The sequence below is a fragment of the Trachypithecus francoisi genome, unplaced genomic scaffold (assembly GCF_009764315.1).
Source record: "Trachypithecus francoisi isolate TF-2019V2 unplaced genomic scaffold, Tfra_2.0 Lachesis_group13, whole genome shotgun sequence".
NCBI classification, from domain to species: domain Eukaryota; kingdom Metazoa; phylum Chordata; class Mammalia; order Primates; family Cercopithecidae; genus Trachypithecus; species Trachypithecus francoisi.
This window is the reverse complement of record NW_022681458.1, coordinates 103,018,202-103,034,058: the sequence shown is the minus strand read 5'-3', so window position 1 is coordinate 103,034,058 and position 15,857 is coordinate 103,018,202. Positions and strand designations below refer to the sequence as shown.

At 35.6% G+C, this 15,857-nt stretch overlaps 1 protein-coding gene across 1 annotated transcript in view; it reads right to left on the bottom strand.

Moving 5' to 3' along the window:
* The window catches only part of LRP1B (LDL receptor related protein 1B), a 303,637-nt gene that overhangs the window by 133,054 nt on the left and 154,726 nt on the right, over nt 1-15,857 (bottom strand). The window contains exons 23-25 of the mRNA XM_033229413.1: nt 14,742-14,876; nt 9,038-9,157; nt 6,842-7,083 (exon numbers count right to left, since the gene is read on the bottom strand). Of these exons, the coding sequence (XP_033085304.1) occupies nt 6,842-7,083; nt 9,038-9,157; nt 14,742-14,876 (497 nt within the window). The remainder of the gene's footprint in view (nt 1-6,841; nt 7,084-9,037; nt 9,158-14,741; nt 14,877-15,857) is intronic.

Sequence of the window (15,857 nt, the reverse complement as noted above, 5' to 3'; positions counted from 1 at the left end):
CCATTATTATTGTATGGGAGTCTAAGTCTCTTTGTAAGTCTCGAAGGACTTGCTTTATGAATTTGGGTGCTCCTGTATTGGGTGCATATATATTTAGGATAGTTAGCTCTTCCTGTTGAACTGATCCCTTTACCATTATGTAATGGTCTTGTCTCTTTTGATCTTTGATGGTTTAAAATCTATTTTATCAGAGACTAGGATTGCAACCCCTGCTTTTTTTTGTTCTCCATTTGCTTGGTAGATCTTCCTCCATCCCTTTATTTTGAGCCTATGTATGTCTCTGTATGTGAGATGGGTCTCCTGAATACAGCAGACTGATGGGTCTTGACTCTTTATCCAGTTTGCCAGTCTGTGTCTTTTAATTGGACCATTTATTCCATTAACATTTAAGGTTAATATTGTTATGTGTGAACTTGATCCTGCCATTATGATATTAACTGGTTATTTTGCTCGTTAGTTGATGCAGTTTCTTCCTAGCCTTGATGGTCTTTACATTTTGGCATGTTTTTGCAATGGCTGGTACCGGTTGTTCCTTTCCATGTTTAGAGCTTCCTTCAGGATCTCTTGTAAGGCAGGCCTGGTGGTGACAAAATCTCTAAGCATTTGCTTATCTGTAAGGATTTTATTTCTCCTTCACTTACGAAACTTAGTTTGGCTGAATATGAAATTCTGGGTTGAAAATTCTTTTCTTGCAGAATGTTGAATATTGGCCCCCACTCTCTTCCGGCTTGTAGAGTTTCTGCCGAGAGGTCTGCTGTTAGCCTGATGGGCTTGCCCTTGTGGGTAACCCAACCTTTCTCTCTGGCTGCCCTTAAGATTTTTTCCTTCATTTCAACTAGTGTGGGAAATTCTGGCTAGGGCAATAAAGCAAGAGAAAGAAATAAAGGGTATCCAGTTAGGAAAAGAAGAAGTCAAATTGTCCCTGTTTGCAGATGACATGATTGTATATTTAGAAAACCCCATCGTCTCAGCCCAAAATCTCCTTAAGCTGATAAGCAACTTCAGCAAAGTCTCTGGATACAAAATTAATGTGCAAAAATCACAAGCATTCTTATACACCAGTAACAGACAAACAGAGAGCCAAATCGTGAATGAACTTCCATTCACAATTGCTTCAAAGAGCATAAAATACCTAGGAATCCAACTTACAAGGGATGTAAAGGACCTCTTCAAGGAGAACTACAAACCACTGCTCAGTGAAATAAAAGAGGACACAAACAAATGGAAGAACATACCATGCTCATGGATAGGAAGAATCAATATCGTGAAAATGGCCATACTGCCCAAGGTTATTTATGGATTCAATGCCATCCCCATCAAGCTACCAATGACTTTCTTCACAGAATTGGAAAAAACTGCTTTAAAGTTCATATGGAACCAAAAAAGAGCCCGCATTGCCAAGACAATCCTAAGTCATAAGAACAAAGCTGGAGGCATCACGCTACCTGACTTCAAACTATACTACAAGGCTACAGTAACCAAAACAGCACGGTACTGGTACCAAAACAGAGATATAGACCAATGGAACAGAACAGAGTCCTCAGAAATAATACCACACATCTACAGCCATCTGATCTTTGACAAACCTGAGAGAAACAAGAAATGGGGAAAGGATTCCCTATTTAATAAATGGTGCTGGGAAAATTGGCTAGCCATAAGTAGAAAGCTGAAACTGGATCCTTTCCTTACTCCTTATATGAAAATTAATTCAAGATGGATTAGAGACTTAAATGTTTGACCTAATATCATAAAAACCCTAGAAGAAAACCTAGGTAGTACCATTCAGGACATAGGCATGGGCAAGGACTTCATGTCTAAAACACCAAAAGCAATGGCAGCGAAAGCCAACATTGACAAATGGGATGTCATTAAACTAAAGAGCTTCTGCACAGCAAAAGAAACTACCATCAGAGTGAACAGCAACCTACAGAATGGGAGAAAATTTTTGCAATATACTCATCTGACAAAGGGCTAATATCCAGAATCTACAAAGAACTCAAGCAAATTTACAAGAAAAAAACAAACAACCCCATCAAAAAGTGGGCAAAGGATATGAACAGACACTTCTCAAAAGAAGACATTCATACAGCCAACAGACACATGATAAAATGTTCATCATCACTGGCCATCAGAGAAATGCCAATCAAAACCACAATGAGATACCATCTCACACCAGTTAGAATGGCAATCATTAAAAAGTCAGGAAACAACAGGTGCTGGGCAGGATGTGGAGAAATAGGAACACTTTTACACTGTTGGTGGGCTTGTAAACTAGTTCAACCATTATGGAAAACAGTATGGCGATTCCTCAAGGATCTAGAACTAGATGTACCATATGACCCAGCCATCCCACTACTGGGTATATACCCAAAGGATTATAAATCATGCTGCTATAAAGACACATGCACACGTATGTTTATTGCGGCACTATTCACAATAGCAAAGACTTGGAATCAACCCAAATGTCCATCTGTGACAGACTGGATTAAGAAAATGTGGCACATATACACCATGGAATACTATGCAGCCATGAAAAAGGATGAGTTTGCATCCTTTGTAGGGACATGGATGCAGCTGGAAACCATCCTTCTTAGCAAACTATCACAAGAACAGAAAACCAAACACCGCATGTTCTCACTCATAGGTGGGAACTGAACAATGAGATCACTTGGACTCGGGAAGGGGATCATCACACATCAGGGCCTATCATGGGGAGGGGGGAGGGGGGAGGGATTGTGTTGGGAGTTATACCTGATATAAATGACGAATTGATGGGTGCTGACGAGTTGATGGGTGCAGCACACCAAGATGGCACAAGTATACATATGTAACAAACCTGCACGTTATGCACATGTACCCTAGAACTTAAAGTATAATAATAATAAAAAAAAGAATAATTTAAATAGATATGTTGCTAAAAGCGATTCGGGAAAACAAAATGGCCTAATCAACTTTTTGAGAAAAAAATATGATTATTAATCAGTAAAATAATAAGCATGTTTATCCTGAATATTCTATTTACAAAAATGAGAATGTACCAGAAATGATATCTCATATTTACTTTTCAAAGTCAAGTAGATCAGATAAATCTGAGTATTTGTTTTGCTTAGGAATGTTTAGACTGTTAGTGGTAAAAATTTAATCTGTACTTTTAGAGTTATTTGCATTTTTCCAAACATTAACCTACTTTATAGTGTTTCCCCTCATATACTTTTTCGTATAGCATCTCATACTAAAAATGATAAATTGCCCAAGAGCACGTACAATTGTTGCATAATGCTGTTATATTCTGTTCTGGGTACTAAAATTAAAATTCGAAAGTTTCATTATGCCTTATGTACAGATTAAATCATGTCACTCTTTTTAGTTTTAAATTATTTATTTTCTTAAAGGAAAAAAATCCATTCCTTTTGTATAGCCCAGAAGGTTAGAAAATCATAAGTATTTCTAATTATAAACAACTTGGTCTGCATTTGAAATTTAAATTTATAATAATTATTAGTATTCTAACCATTTTCATAGATTACAGAAGAGTATTCCCTTCACAATTTCCAAAATCATAATAATAATAATGAAACAGGATCATATCGAAAAATAGCCATTTTTTTTGGAATGGACTTCATTTAACATTTAGTTGTCTGAATAATATTCTTCTGGTTTTTGATGCAACGGATTTTATACTCTTTATGGAAATTGAACTATTCCAATATTTTTAGTATCTGCAAATATGCTTTTAAAACATCCTGCTACCACATGGCTAACTTCTTCCATTTGGTTCACTGATAATGGAGTTACAACTAATGTATTCATAGCTTGATTTGTGGATTTTTCTCTCCCTTGTCTATTGATTCAGAGATAGAAATCAATGTGCCATAATCAGCCTAGGGAAAAAATCTTGAGTTTTATTTTTCAAGGGGTGGGAAAGTCTCAATCAGTATTATTTAATATTTGTGTCAAAACTTACAAGATTAATTAGATTGCATGCTCATTAAACTAAAGGATGACTAGCCTGTTACTGTTAGAAGAACCAATGTTTACATGGCAGAGTAATTCATAAGATAGAAAATCAATTATTAATACATAAGACAGATTTCAGAGGAATAAACACAAATTGTTCAGATAATAATTGGATAGATATATGATATACCATACATCTTTTGGAAATCAAATATATTTATTATCTCAAAGGAGTTGTAGAAATTGTGTACTTCAATATTATAGTTGTTTTCAGATAAGTAAGCTGAGACTCAGAGATGTGATATATCTTTCAAGTTAATTGCTCTACAATTCACATTACTCACTAAGGTGGTAATAATAGATTTAGTCTGTCTTTATAATATTGAAATATCAGGAATACAAAAAGATTTAGGAAGCAAAGTTAAATAGTTGCTTTTATCAGTGTAGCTCTGAAGTATTTTTTAAAATAATGTATTGGCTAGAATCGTTAGGAAATTTGGCTTATAGTGCTAAAACTCATGGCTCAGAGGTTCCAAACTTATAATTATGGCATTTATTTAGTTATGATGGACTCCTTAGTAGAAAATGCACTCCTACTGTTACCCATTTTTCTTCTTTGTGAGTGCTGTTGTCATGAGAGATTTAAATAGAGAGGTGAAAACAAAAGTAAAACACAGGAAGTCTGGATGATATAACACAAGTTATTACTATCATTAAAAGAGTAAATAAAGTTTTATATCCTACTCAAATAAGTCTAATCAAGCTTTGCCATTGAATGTGAAAGATTCTATAACACATTAATAAAGATAAAATATGTAAAAATATGCACATATAAATAAATATTCAAGTAATATACATAAATATATTTCTGTGTATAAGAATGAAAATTTAGTTACCAAACATTGAGTGAATTTGGCTTAAAATCTACAATAAATTTTGTGAATTCTGTTCACTAGAACAGCGGTCCCCAACCTTTCTGGCACCAGGGACCAGTTTCATGGAAGGCAACTTTTCTACGAATGGGGTGGGTGGGGGATTAGATTCTCACAAGGAACTCAGCAATCTAGATCCCTCGCATCCACAGTTCAGATTCCTCCCATGCACAGTTCACAATAGGGTTTGCGCTCCTGTGAAAATGCAGTGCCACCACTGCTCTGACAGGGTGCAGAGCTCAGATGGTAATGCTCCCTCACTAGCTGCTCACCTCCTGTTGTGCAATCAGGTTCCTAATGGCCACAGACTGATACTGGTCTGTGGCTTGAGGATTGGAGACCCCTGAACTAAAGGATAATCAATTTCCCCAAAGCACAAAGCTAAATAAAAACAAAGACTTTTCTTGAAAAATTATGCCAAAATTAAAGATGTGTCTATCTTTATCAATTATAAAATGCAGATATGTAATTTGCAAATAATGTTTAATGTGCTAATATGAAGCAGAGAACATTTTGCCAATTATCGTTATTAATGTCATCACCATCATCAACAGAATCATCCTACTGTTAATAGCAAGCATCTAAATAGTACTTCCTATGTACCTAGACAGTTAAACATTAGTATATAAAATACATATAATTATGTATGTTATTTATTCATTACATGTAATTATATACAATTAATTTTAGTATATAGTTAATATACTAATATGTAAACTGAATCATCACTAGAACCTCTTGAAATAGAGTACCAAGAAGCTAAGAGGCCAGTAAGCAACAAGAATAAGATTCAAACTCAGCCAATATAACTCCACAGTATATACTCTTTATTCATTCATTAACAACAGATGGCATGTTACCATAGAAGCAATGTTTTCAACAGGCAGATTTCTGTTTTAGAGCTAATGAAAGTTAATGGTAGCTATTGTGTTCGAGGAAATAGGAACTGAACAATTCTGGTATACATGGATTTTTACTCAAAGGTTTCATCTAAGTTAATCTAAATCTGAATTTGAAAACTACAATAGCCGATTTTAAAACCAGCATATTGCCATCTACTGTTGATAAAATTAAAATATGTTCCAGATTTGCATCAAATGGATTCATGTAGTTCAAGTGTTTATGGCAGATGCTAGTAGAAAAAGTAGGGAGGACTTCTAGATAGGAACCTCTAATTTTTGTTAAACACAAAGCTTCAATTACATCCTGCTGGGACAGCACTTGACTTTTTGGTTGTACAGGAATGGGCCAGGCCCTATAAAAATACATATTTATCTGTCATTTTCCTTCCAGGTTACTTAAAAATATAAAACACACAATAACTTGACATGCCCTAAAACAAAACGGGATAATCTACAATCATAAATTGAAACATGTTCCAGTTTATTTTTCTCAAAAACCATGATAATCAACATGTCCATCATACACAAGTGCACAATATTTCTGTTTTGGATGTTTCCTGAAATACAGTTATCAGGAGTCAGAAGAAATGGTTACACCATTGAGTTGATGTCCTGCCCTAGAGTAGAAGTATATTTATGATAATGTAAGAAGAGAAACAATTATCCCTGCATTACACTACTTTCTAATGTAAAAATAATGTGATGTTTCCCAATCTCATCTCATGATAAAAAAGCTTATAATCATAATAATTGTAAAGCACTATGAAGCAGATGTCCTGGAGATGTTAGGTATCATTCATTAGCATTCTTATACTACATATAAGTCAAATACATTAAAGCAAAAACATAAAAGCGTATAACTAAAATAAGTCATGTACAGCTATGAGAATGAATGAGCAGAGAAATACATTATTTCTACACAAGGAAAATATTGGGAAAATAATTGAATATATTAATTAGTATAATTAGATATCACAATAGATACATTTTGTTTAAAAAGCAGCTGGTGGAAAGGTATGGACTTTCAAATATACAATGGTATTTACTTACAATCAAGCCACTGTTTGCTTGCCTTTTTTCTCTGCCATGGATCCTTTTGTAGAAAATTCCGCCTGGATTAAACTGAGTACTCCAAATAATCATATCTCTTTGATAATATACATCCATCCCTGTTATTCTTGAATTATGTTCAATATGAGAAATTTGTTGATGATCGCCACTGTAGTTGAATGGATATATAAAACCCAGGATATCAGTGTCATTAGCAATGTAGAGAACTTGATCTTCAGAGCCTGGAGATTATTATAATAAAATACAAAAATAAAGTAAATTTCAACTAATGTTAAAAGCAATAATTGTACTTTTAAATGATCTTGAATTATTATTCTTAATACAGTTTTTCCTCAAAAATCAACCAGCTTTATATTATCTTTTAGTCTTTATGGCTTATTATTTCTGATATCCACTTATCTAAACATTTATAATAATTATTGATAGAGGTTTTCTAGTGCCAATCTTTCCTTATGGCTAGAGATTATGTACATATAGATGTCCTTTTTATGAAGAGAGATTATTATTTGATAAGTCACAATACAGTAGGTTATAATGCATCAATTGTCAAGGTCCAGGTGCTATGTTGTATACTCATTAAGCTTCTAAAGTTTCTGAGTACTTAATTTATGAACCTGAGTGATCATTACTTTAGGCTAAGAAATAAAAATTAAGATATGAAGAATCTTCCTCTTACTGTATTTATACATCTTAAGTACTTATTAACTTTTAGCATAAAAAGATATCAGTATTTATTACATTAAAGTTCTATAATCTCTAAATTATCTAGAATCCTGCTAAGTGAAACATTTGAAATTTTTGACATCTACAATAGAATACTAATGTCATTTTCATACTAACAAGTAAAACCCTAAAGCAAATGCCAAAAATATCAGTTAAAATATTAATGAAGCCCTAAAGAGAGGCTGGATTACAGATACAGTTTCTGCAAATAAATAATAATAATAATACCCCATGAGATTCCTTTCAGCTCTGTAATGTTAATAGCTCTCATTAACATTATATAATGAGCGAATGCTCATTATGTGTCAGACGCTATGTTAAGCCTTTCACAGTTTATCTTCACTTCTTATAACTATGGAAACTGAACTGAGGCTCAGACACTTTAGTGAATTCCTCGAGACCACACAGTCTAAAAGGTGCTGTGCTGGGATTCAAATCCAAGTATATCTAATGCTATAGCCCACAGTTGATCCATTACGTCATCCTTTTCTTCTTGTAATAACAATCTTATTATAATAATAATGTCCAATCATACCTTGTAGCTAACAATACTGAAGTTACAACATTATTTAGCATAAACATATGAATATTAAAATCTATACCTACAATTGCCCAGAACCATAGTTTATCATTTAATCTTTTTTCTTTTCTTTTTTTTTTTTGTTTGCTTGTTTTTCTTTTTTTGAGATGGAATCTTGCTCTGTCACCCAGGCTGGAGTGCAGTGGTGCAATCCTGGTTCACTGCAATCTCTGCCTCTTGGGTTGAGGCAATTCTTCTGCATCAGCCTCCCAAGTAGCTGGGACTATAGGTGCACACCACCACACCTGGCTAATTTCTATATTTTTAATAGAGACGGGGTTTCACCATGTCAGTCAGGCTGTTCTTGAACTCCTGACCTCGTGATTGACTCTCCTTGGCCTTCCAAGGTCCTAGGATTACAGGCGTGAGCCACTGCACCTGGCCTATCATTTAATCTTTTTAAAAAATAATATTAGTAGGTGGAGGAGTTCTAAATTTGAAAGAAAGATCTTGTTTTAAAACCGTTAAAATCCTTACTCAAAATTCCTTTCTCCTTATAATGCTAATGTTTAACCTTTTATTTTTATCCCAGGGGTATAATTTTTATCATATTCCCTTAGAGCAGACCATCAAGAGAGATACTTCACATTCTATCACACTGGTTTTTAAACTCATACCCCTTTTGAAAAATTGTTTTGAACACTATGTGATTTTAACAGTAACCATGTATTTCATAATCATTTCCATAAGCCATATAAGATTAAATTCATAAATATTAACTAACCAATTGGCCAAATTAATCATCATTAAAAATATTTTTATTTTATGAGAAATGAAGCTGTCGCTGAAATGAAATAGCAAACAGTTTTCTCCATAAAATGTTTACAACAAAATTGTAATAATAGTATTTGCGATAGTGGTTATAATCTTACCTTTTGCTATGCAGGTGTTATTTCTTTCTTGAAAATTCTGGTCACACACACATTTATATGATCCTTCCACATTTATACATTGATGGGAACATGTGCCAAACACCAAACATTCATTGAGGTCTAGAAAAGAAGAGCTCAAAATAGCATCATCATACCCCCAGTTCATACTCCTATTCTTACCACATTTCAAAAAGGCAAAATTATTTTTCTTTAACATATTACTAGTGTTTATTGTCCTTTCACATCTTTAATCTGTGACTTGCTGTGCCATATTTGTGAAAGTATAATCATTTTTCACAATGTTTGTGCTAGAAGATTCATCAGTTGCCATTGCTTTTATTAATCCATTTAGAATATTAAAACATCAATTTCAAACTTCGCTGGGGCTTCCTTTTTTCTGTTTTAAAATGCTTACTTATTTTTTTACCTTTTAAGTTCAAGGATACAAGTGCAGGTTTGCTACTAGATAAACTTGTACCCCCATTGGGGTTTGTTGTATAGATTTCCATTCATGCAAATAGATCTGCCTTGAGGTTTTCTTTTAGGCTGTTTGTTATGACCTACCTCCATGCCTTTGCAGATGTCATGGGCTATTCTTTCATCCTGTAATGCCCTTGCCCACGTTTCCATACAGAATTTCTACTCATCTTTCAAGATCCACCTGAAATAAAGCCTTCTTTGGTCTCCACGATATATGAGAGTGATGATTCATCACTAGTTCCTCCAGTCTTTGCTCTGCTGGTATTTCTTTCTTACATTGTTGCTTATATTTCAGGAATGTGGTTACATATTCATATCTTCTACTTGAATGTCAGTCCCTTGAGGACATCAATTATGATACATTCCTTTTTTATTGCCAGATTTTGCACAATGACTGGCAGAGAACAAAGATTTGGGTGCATCTCTAACACACTTCTGGACTCAAATGTATGAAGTGACCATGTAACAAGAAGGGCTGTATTGAGATTATGTGAATTAAGCAAGCAAAAAACTGCATGCCTATATATGAATACATAACTCTAAATCACTAGCATAAATAAATAAATCACAGGCAGTATTCATGTGATTTAATTAGAGTCATGTAGTTTGGCACATGACTCTAATTTTAAGGGCTTATGAACAGCCAGGATTGAGGCCAGATTATTCTAGGGAACTGTCTAATCTTCCTCTCTTTTCCTCCTCTACTTTTGTGTTTAACCAGCATATTTCCCCTGCCTCATTTTATCACTTATAATCTCCTAATTACTTAATAAATCTGTGAGATAAATCCTTCCCTTGAATAAGAGAACTTAAGAATTAGCACAGTATCAATAACTATCTTTTGCGTAGCACACAACAATGTTCTAAAGCTCAGTGGTAGTGACACTTGTAAATCAGAACGTCAGGGCTTACACTCAGGTTTTCTGATTTTGTTGACTTTACTGTGATACTTTACCTGAGAACACATAAGTATTCTCATGACAATACATTGCTATTTGATTGAGATGTAGAGTAAAGAGATGCAGAAAAGTGTATTTAGTTGTTTTTAATAAATATTTTACAGGAATGAAGTGGAATGCATCTTGTCAGTACTTAACCATCACAGTTACAACAAATATTTCTGTTTTGTTCAGCACCTGTAACTTTGAACAGGCAGTTATTTGTCACTATGGTTTCCCTTTGGTACAGAATCCAAATAAGCAATATTCTGCATGATTTGATAAAACCTCAACTTCCTCACTTGTCTCCATACTGGCCCAAACCATCATTTTCTCCTCATCTCTAGAAAGCCTGGATCATGAGGTTTTGAAGGGGATGGAGGAATTCCACACATGCCTAGTACCCAAAACAGTACCTGGCACTCAGCAACTGTTAATCCCCTTCTACTTTCTTCTACCATTCCTCTTTCCTTTTTTCCCTTTAGATATTCTGATTGAAGTGTTTGGGCTTTAACATCAAATAGCAATTTCTTATGCATTTTTTTCAGATACATAAGTGAAGGGTAGAAACACATTTAAATTTTTGGATTATAGAATCCAAGTTATGTCTTACCCTTCTTTGACACTGAAATAGAGCTATTTTCCTTAATATCAAAATTTATTTATTAAAAATAGATGAACATTTTATTAGAGTTCAAAAGTTACTCATTTGTCCTACAAAATAATATGAAGAAATAGATTCATAGCAATTTAAAATAAAGAATGTAGTGTGCAGGTTATATTTGCTGTGGAATACAATTAAAAATTAAGAAAAGTTGGGAGCAAGATGGCCGAATAGGAACAGCTCCAGTCTCCAACTCCCGGCGCGAGCGACACAGAAGACCGGTGATTTCTGCATTTTCAACTGAGGTACTGGGATCATCTCACTGGGGAGTGCCGGACAATCGGTGCTGGTCAGCTGCTTCAGCCCGACCACCCAGAGCTGAAGCAGGGCGAGGCATTGCCTCACCTGGGAAGCGCAAGGGGGAAAGGAATCCCTTTTCCTAGCCAGGCGAAATGAGACACACAACACCTGGAAAATCGGGTAATTCCCACCCCAATATTGCGCTTTAAGCAAACGGGCACACCAGGAGATTATACCCACACCTGGCCGGGAGGGTCCCACGGCCACGGAGCCTCCCTCATTGCTAGGACAGCAGTCTGCGATCTAACCGCAAGGCAGCAGCGAGGCTGGGGGAGGGGCGCCCGCCATTGCTGAGGCTTAAGTAGGTGAACAAAGCCGCTGGGAAGCTCGAACTGGGTGGAGCTCACAGCAGCTCAAGGAAACCTGCCTGTCTCTGGAGACTCCATCTCTGGGGACAGGGCACAGCTAAAAAAACGACAGGGGAAGCAGCAGAGGCCTGTGCAGACCCAAACGACTCTGTCTGACAGCTTTGAAGAGAGCAGTGGATCTCCCCACATGGAGGTTGAGATCTGAGAAGGGACAGACTGCCTGCTCAAGTGGGTCCCTGACCCCTGAGTAGCCTAACTGGGAGATATCCCCCACTAGGGGCAGTCTGACACCCCACACCTCACAGGGTGGAGTACACCTCTGAGAGGAAGCTTCCAAAGTAAGAATCAGACAGGTACACTCGCTGTTCAGCAATATTCTATCTTCTGTAACCTCTGCTGCTGATACCCAGGCAAACAGGGTCGGGAGTGGACCTCAAGCAATCTCCAACAGACCTACAGCTGAGGGTCCTGACTGTTAGAAGGAAAACTAACAAACAGGAAGGACACTCACACCAAAACCCCATCAGTACGTCAACATCATCAAAGACCACAGGCAGATAAAACCACAAAGATGGGGAAGAAGCAGGGCAGAAAAGCTGGAAATTCAAAAAATAAGAGCACATCTCCCCCTGCAAAGGAGCGCAGCTCATCGCCAGCAGCGGATCTAAGCTGGTCAGAGAATGACTCTGACGAGATGAGACAAGAAGGCTTCAGTCCATCAAACTTCTCAGAGCTAAAGGAGGAATTACGTACCCAGCGCAAAGAAACTAAAAATCTTGAAAAAAGAGTGGAAGAATTGATAGCTAGAATAATTAATGCAGAGAAGGTCATAAATGAAATGACAGAGATGAAAACCATGACACGAGAAATACGTGACAAATCCACAAGCTTCAGACTTGATCAACTGGAAGAAAGAGTATCAACGATTGAGGATCAAATGAATGAAATGAAGTGAGAAGAGAAACCAAAAGAAAAAAGAAGAAAAAGAAATGAACAAAGCCTGAAAGAAGTATGGGATTATGTAAAAAGACCAAATCTACGTCTCATTGGGGTGCCTGAAAGTGAGGGGGAAAATGGAACCAAGTTGGAAAACACTCTTCAGGATATCATCCAGGAGAACTTCCCCAACCTAGTAGGGCAGGCCAACATTCAAATTCAGGAAATACAGAGAACATCACAAAGATGCTCCTCGAGAAGAGCAACTCCAAGACACATAATTGCCAGATTCACCAAAGTTGAAATGAAGGAAAAAATCTTAAGGGCAGCCAGAGAGAAAGGTCGAGTTACCCACAAAGGGAAGCCCATCAGACTAACAGCAGACCTCTCAGCAGAAACTCTCCAAGCCAGAATAGAGTGGGGGCCAATATTCAACATTCTTAAAGAAAAGAATTTTAAACCCAGAATTTCATATCCAGCCAAATTAAGATTCATCAGTGAAGGAGAAATAAAGGAGAAGGAGAAATAAAATCCTTTACAGATAAGCAAATGCTTAGAGATTTTGTCACCACCAGGCCTGCCTTACAAGAGACCCTGAAGGAAGCCCTAAACATGGAAAGGAACAACCGGAACCAGCCATTGCAAAAACAAGCCAAAATGTAAAGACCATTGGACTCGGGAAGGGGAACATCACACATCGGGGCCTATCATGGGGAGGGGGAACGGGGGAGGGATTGCCTTGGGAGTTATACATGATATAAATGATGAATTGATGGGTGCTGACGAGTTGATGGGTGCAGTACACCAACATGGCACAAGTATACATATGTAACAAACCTGCACGTTATGCACATGTACCCTAGAACTTAAAGTATAATAAAAAAAAATTAAGAAAAGTTGAAGAATATAATTTTAAATTTAGTACATACATACAGAGAAAACCCACTCACAAATAAATATTAGAAAATAAATGTTATTGAAATTAAAATCTGGAAAGAATTGTGTATGTGTGTGTGTTTATATGTAATTGATAGAGCCGTGGAAAAATAAATACCATAGTTTGAAAGATAATTCATTTGTTAACTAAAATATAGGAAACCTAGACTGTCAGCTTTCAATCTCACGGTAATGGAAAAATCCAATGTCACGAATAATCCAAATACACATATAACTCAAAATGTAGATAAACATGACGTGACTACACTTATCCCCTTTTTGGGTGAGTAGAACCAATTGATTTAAAAAATTCCGTTTTGATTAACACAAAGTAAAATCATTTTTCTTAGCCCCAAAATATCACAGAGAGACATAACAAAAGCAAGCTGGTAGGTAAAAGCATTTGAAGACTTGAATTTAGCCTGGATAAGCCAGACTTAGTTATTTTAGTTTGGCTGCACTTACAATAATGTGAATATGAATACAAATAGCAGTTTTATTGGAGAAACTTGTAGAAAGTGCATATGGGTCTGTATTTCATGGTTCTATAGTTAGAACACTGACGTAGATTATATTTATTTATTTACTATAAGATTTTGGCTATCCTACATACTCAATTTTTAAATGATCTCAAGTAAGTTGACAGATTTATGTAGATCCTGACTTTGAATTTTTAAAGACACATTATGATCTATTTAAAACATGATTTTAGGATAAAAGCCCATGACTCTCCAAATATGATTTACCTATTTCAGTATTGCAAATGCCACACTCAAGATAAATGGGTAATCATAAACACATATTTTTTTTTCATGAAGCAAGACTAATTTTCCAATAGTTCCTGAACCAGCAATTTCATTATTTGCATTTCAAAACAGTATTGTAGCAATAGAATTGAAATTCCTGCAGCTCTGAATTTGCTATAGAAAAAGCTTTGTAGCCTCTGTTGTGGTTAGCTTAGATCCACAAACAAACAAGCTCTTGACCCCAGAGACTTTCATTCTCATAAGTGAAATGGTATCCCGTAGATACACATCATTTTGATGAAAATCAGTGCCCTGTGATTTCACAATTTAGAAGTCTTGGGAGTCTTTTCATAACCCAAAGATTTACGAGCAAGCTGTTGAGGAAAAGTACTCTACCTTCACATTGTCTGTTTTTCATGTTTCTCTGAAATCCAGGCTTACAGCGACAGAAAACAGATGTTTTTATTTGATTACAATATGCATCGTCTCCACATGGATTCACATTACCTTCACAGGTATATTCAGTAGGACCTGGTATTTAAAAATATGATCAAAACTAATATAATTCTAATTCCTCAAGTGGGGAATTTACTTTTTAAAAATATTTGAAATGGTATTTATTACTCCATAGATAACTCTTTTTGAGTATATAAGGTCTTCTCTCCATATAAGCCCCATGTCTTATAAATGTATAGAAGTATAAAAACTGAACTCATTAACATTAAATACAGATTAGAACAAGCTGCTAACAGCTGATATTTAGGGTTGCTCTTAAGCTATACCATACTTTTTTAAAGTAAGTCAGGAGTCAATGATTCTAATGACAGGCTATCTTTATTACAGCACCATATATGAGTACTACATCCTTCTCTGAGAGCCAAAGCATTTCCTATAAGCTACTTAGAAATTGAGGCATTTATTGCTAACCTATGCTTAATATTTGTAAACTCAATCAAGGCTACTGCTAAGTTACTCAAGCAAGTCGGCTAAATCAGCAGTTTAAATTTCATTTTTTTTATGCTGGACAGACATATGAAGAGTAACATTTGAGTGTGTAATGTGCTCAGAATCGTTGTTTACAAGCTGCAACATTCTGGGATGGACAAAAAGTTACTTGTAATTTCCAGGAGAGCAGTTGCAATTTTACTGCTTTATCTCCCATTCAGGAAAACGTTTTGGAAGAACTTCTCTTTTAAATAAATGAGAGGGACATTATTATAAGGATAACATTATATTTTCTCTAAGTTACTTAAATCAAATTTTTGACAAATATGAGAACTTTATTATAATTGTAACTATTATTTGTCCCCACTGACTTGAATATTTTACAATTAGTTAAAATAGGTCAGTGGCATGATACCACGGTTTAGACACATGTAGCCATATCCTGGTGGGTATTGCTTCATCCCTAAGTTAGGAACATTTTAGATGCATAAATAAAAAAGAAAGGAAATGACCCAAAAGTAGGAAATATTGTGTGACTTCTGTAAGCAAACTGAATTTAGGATCATA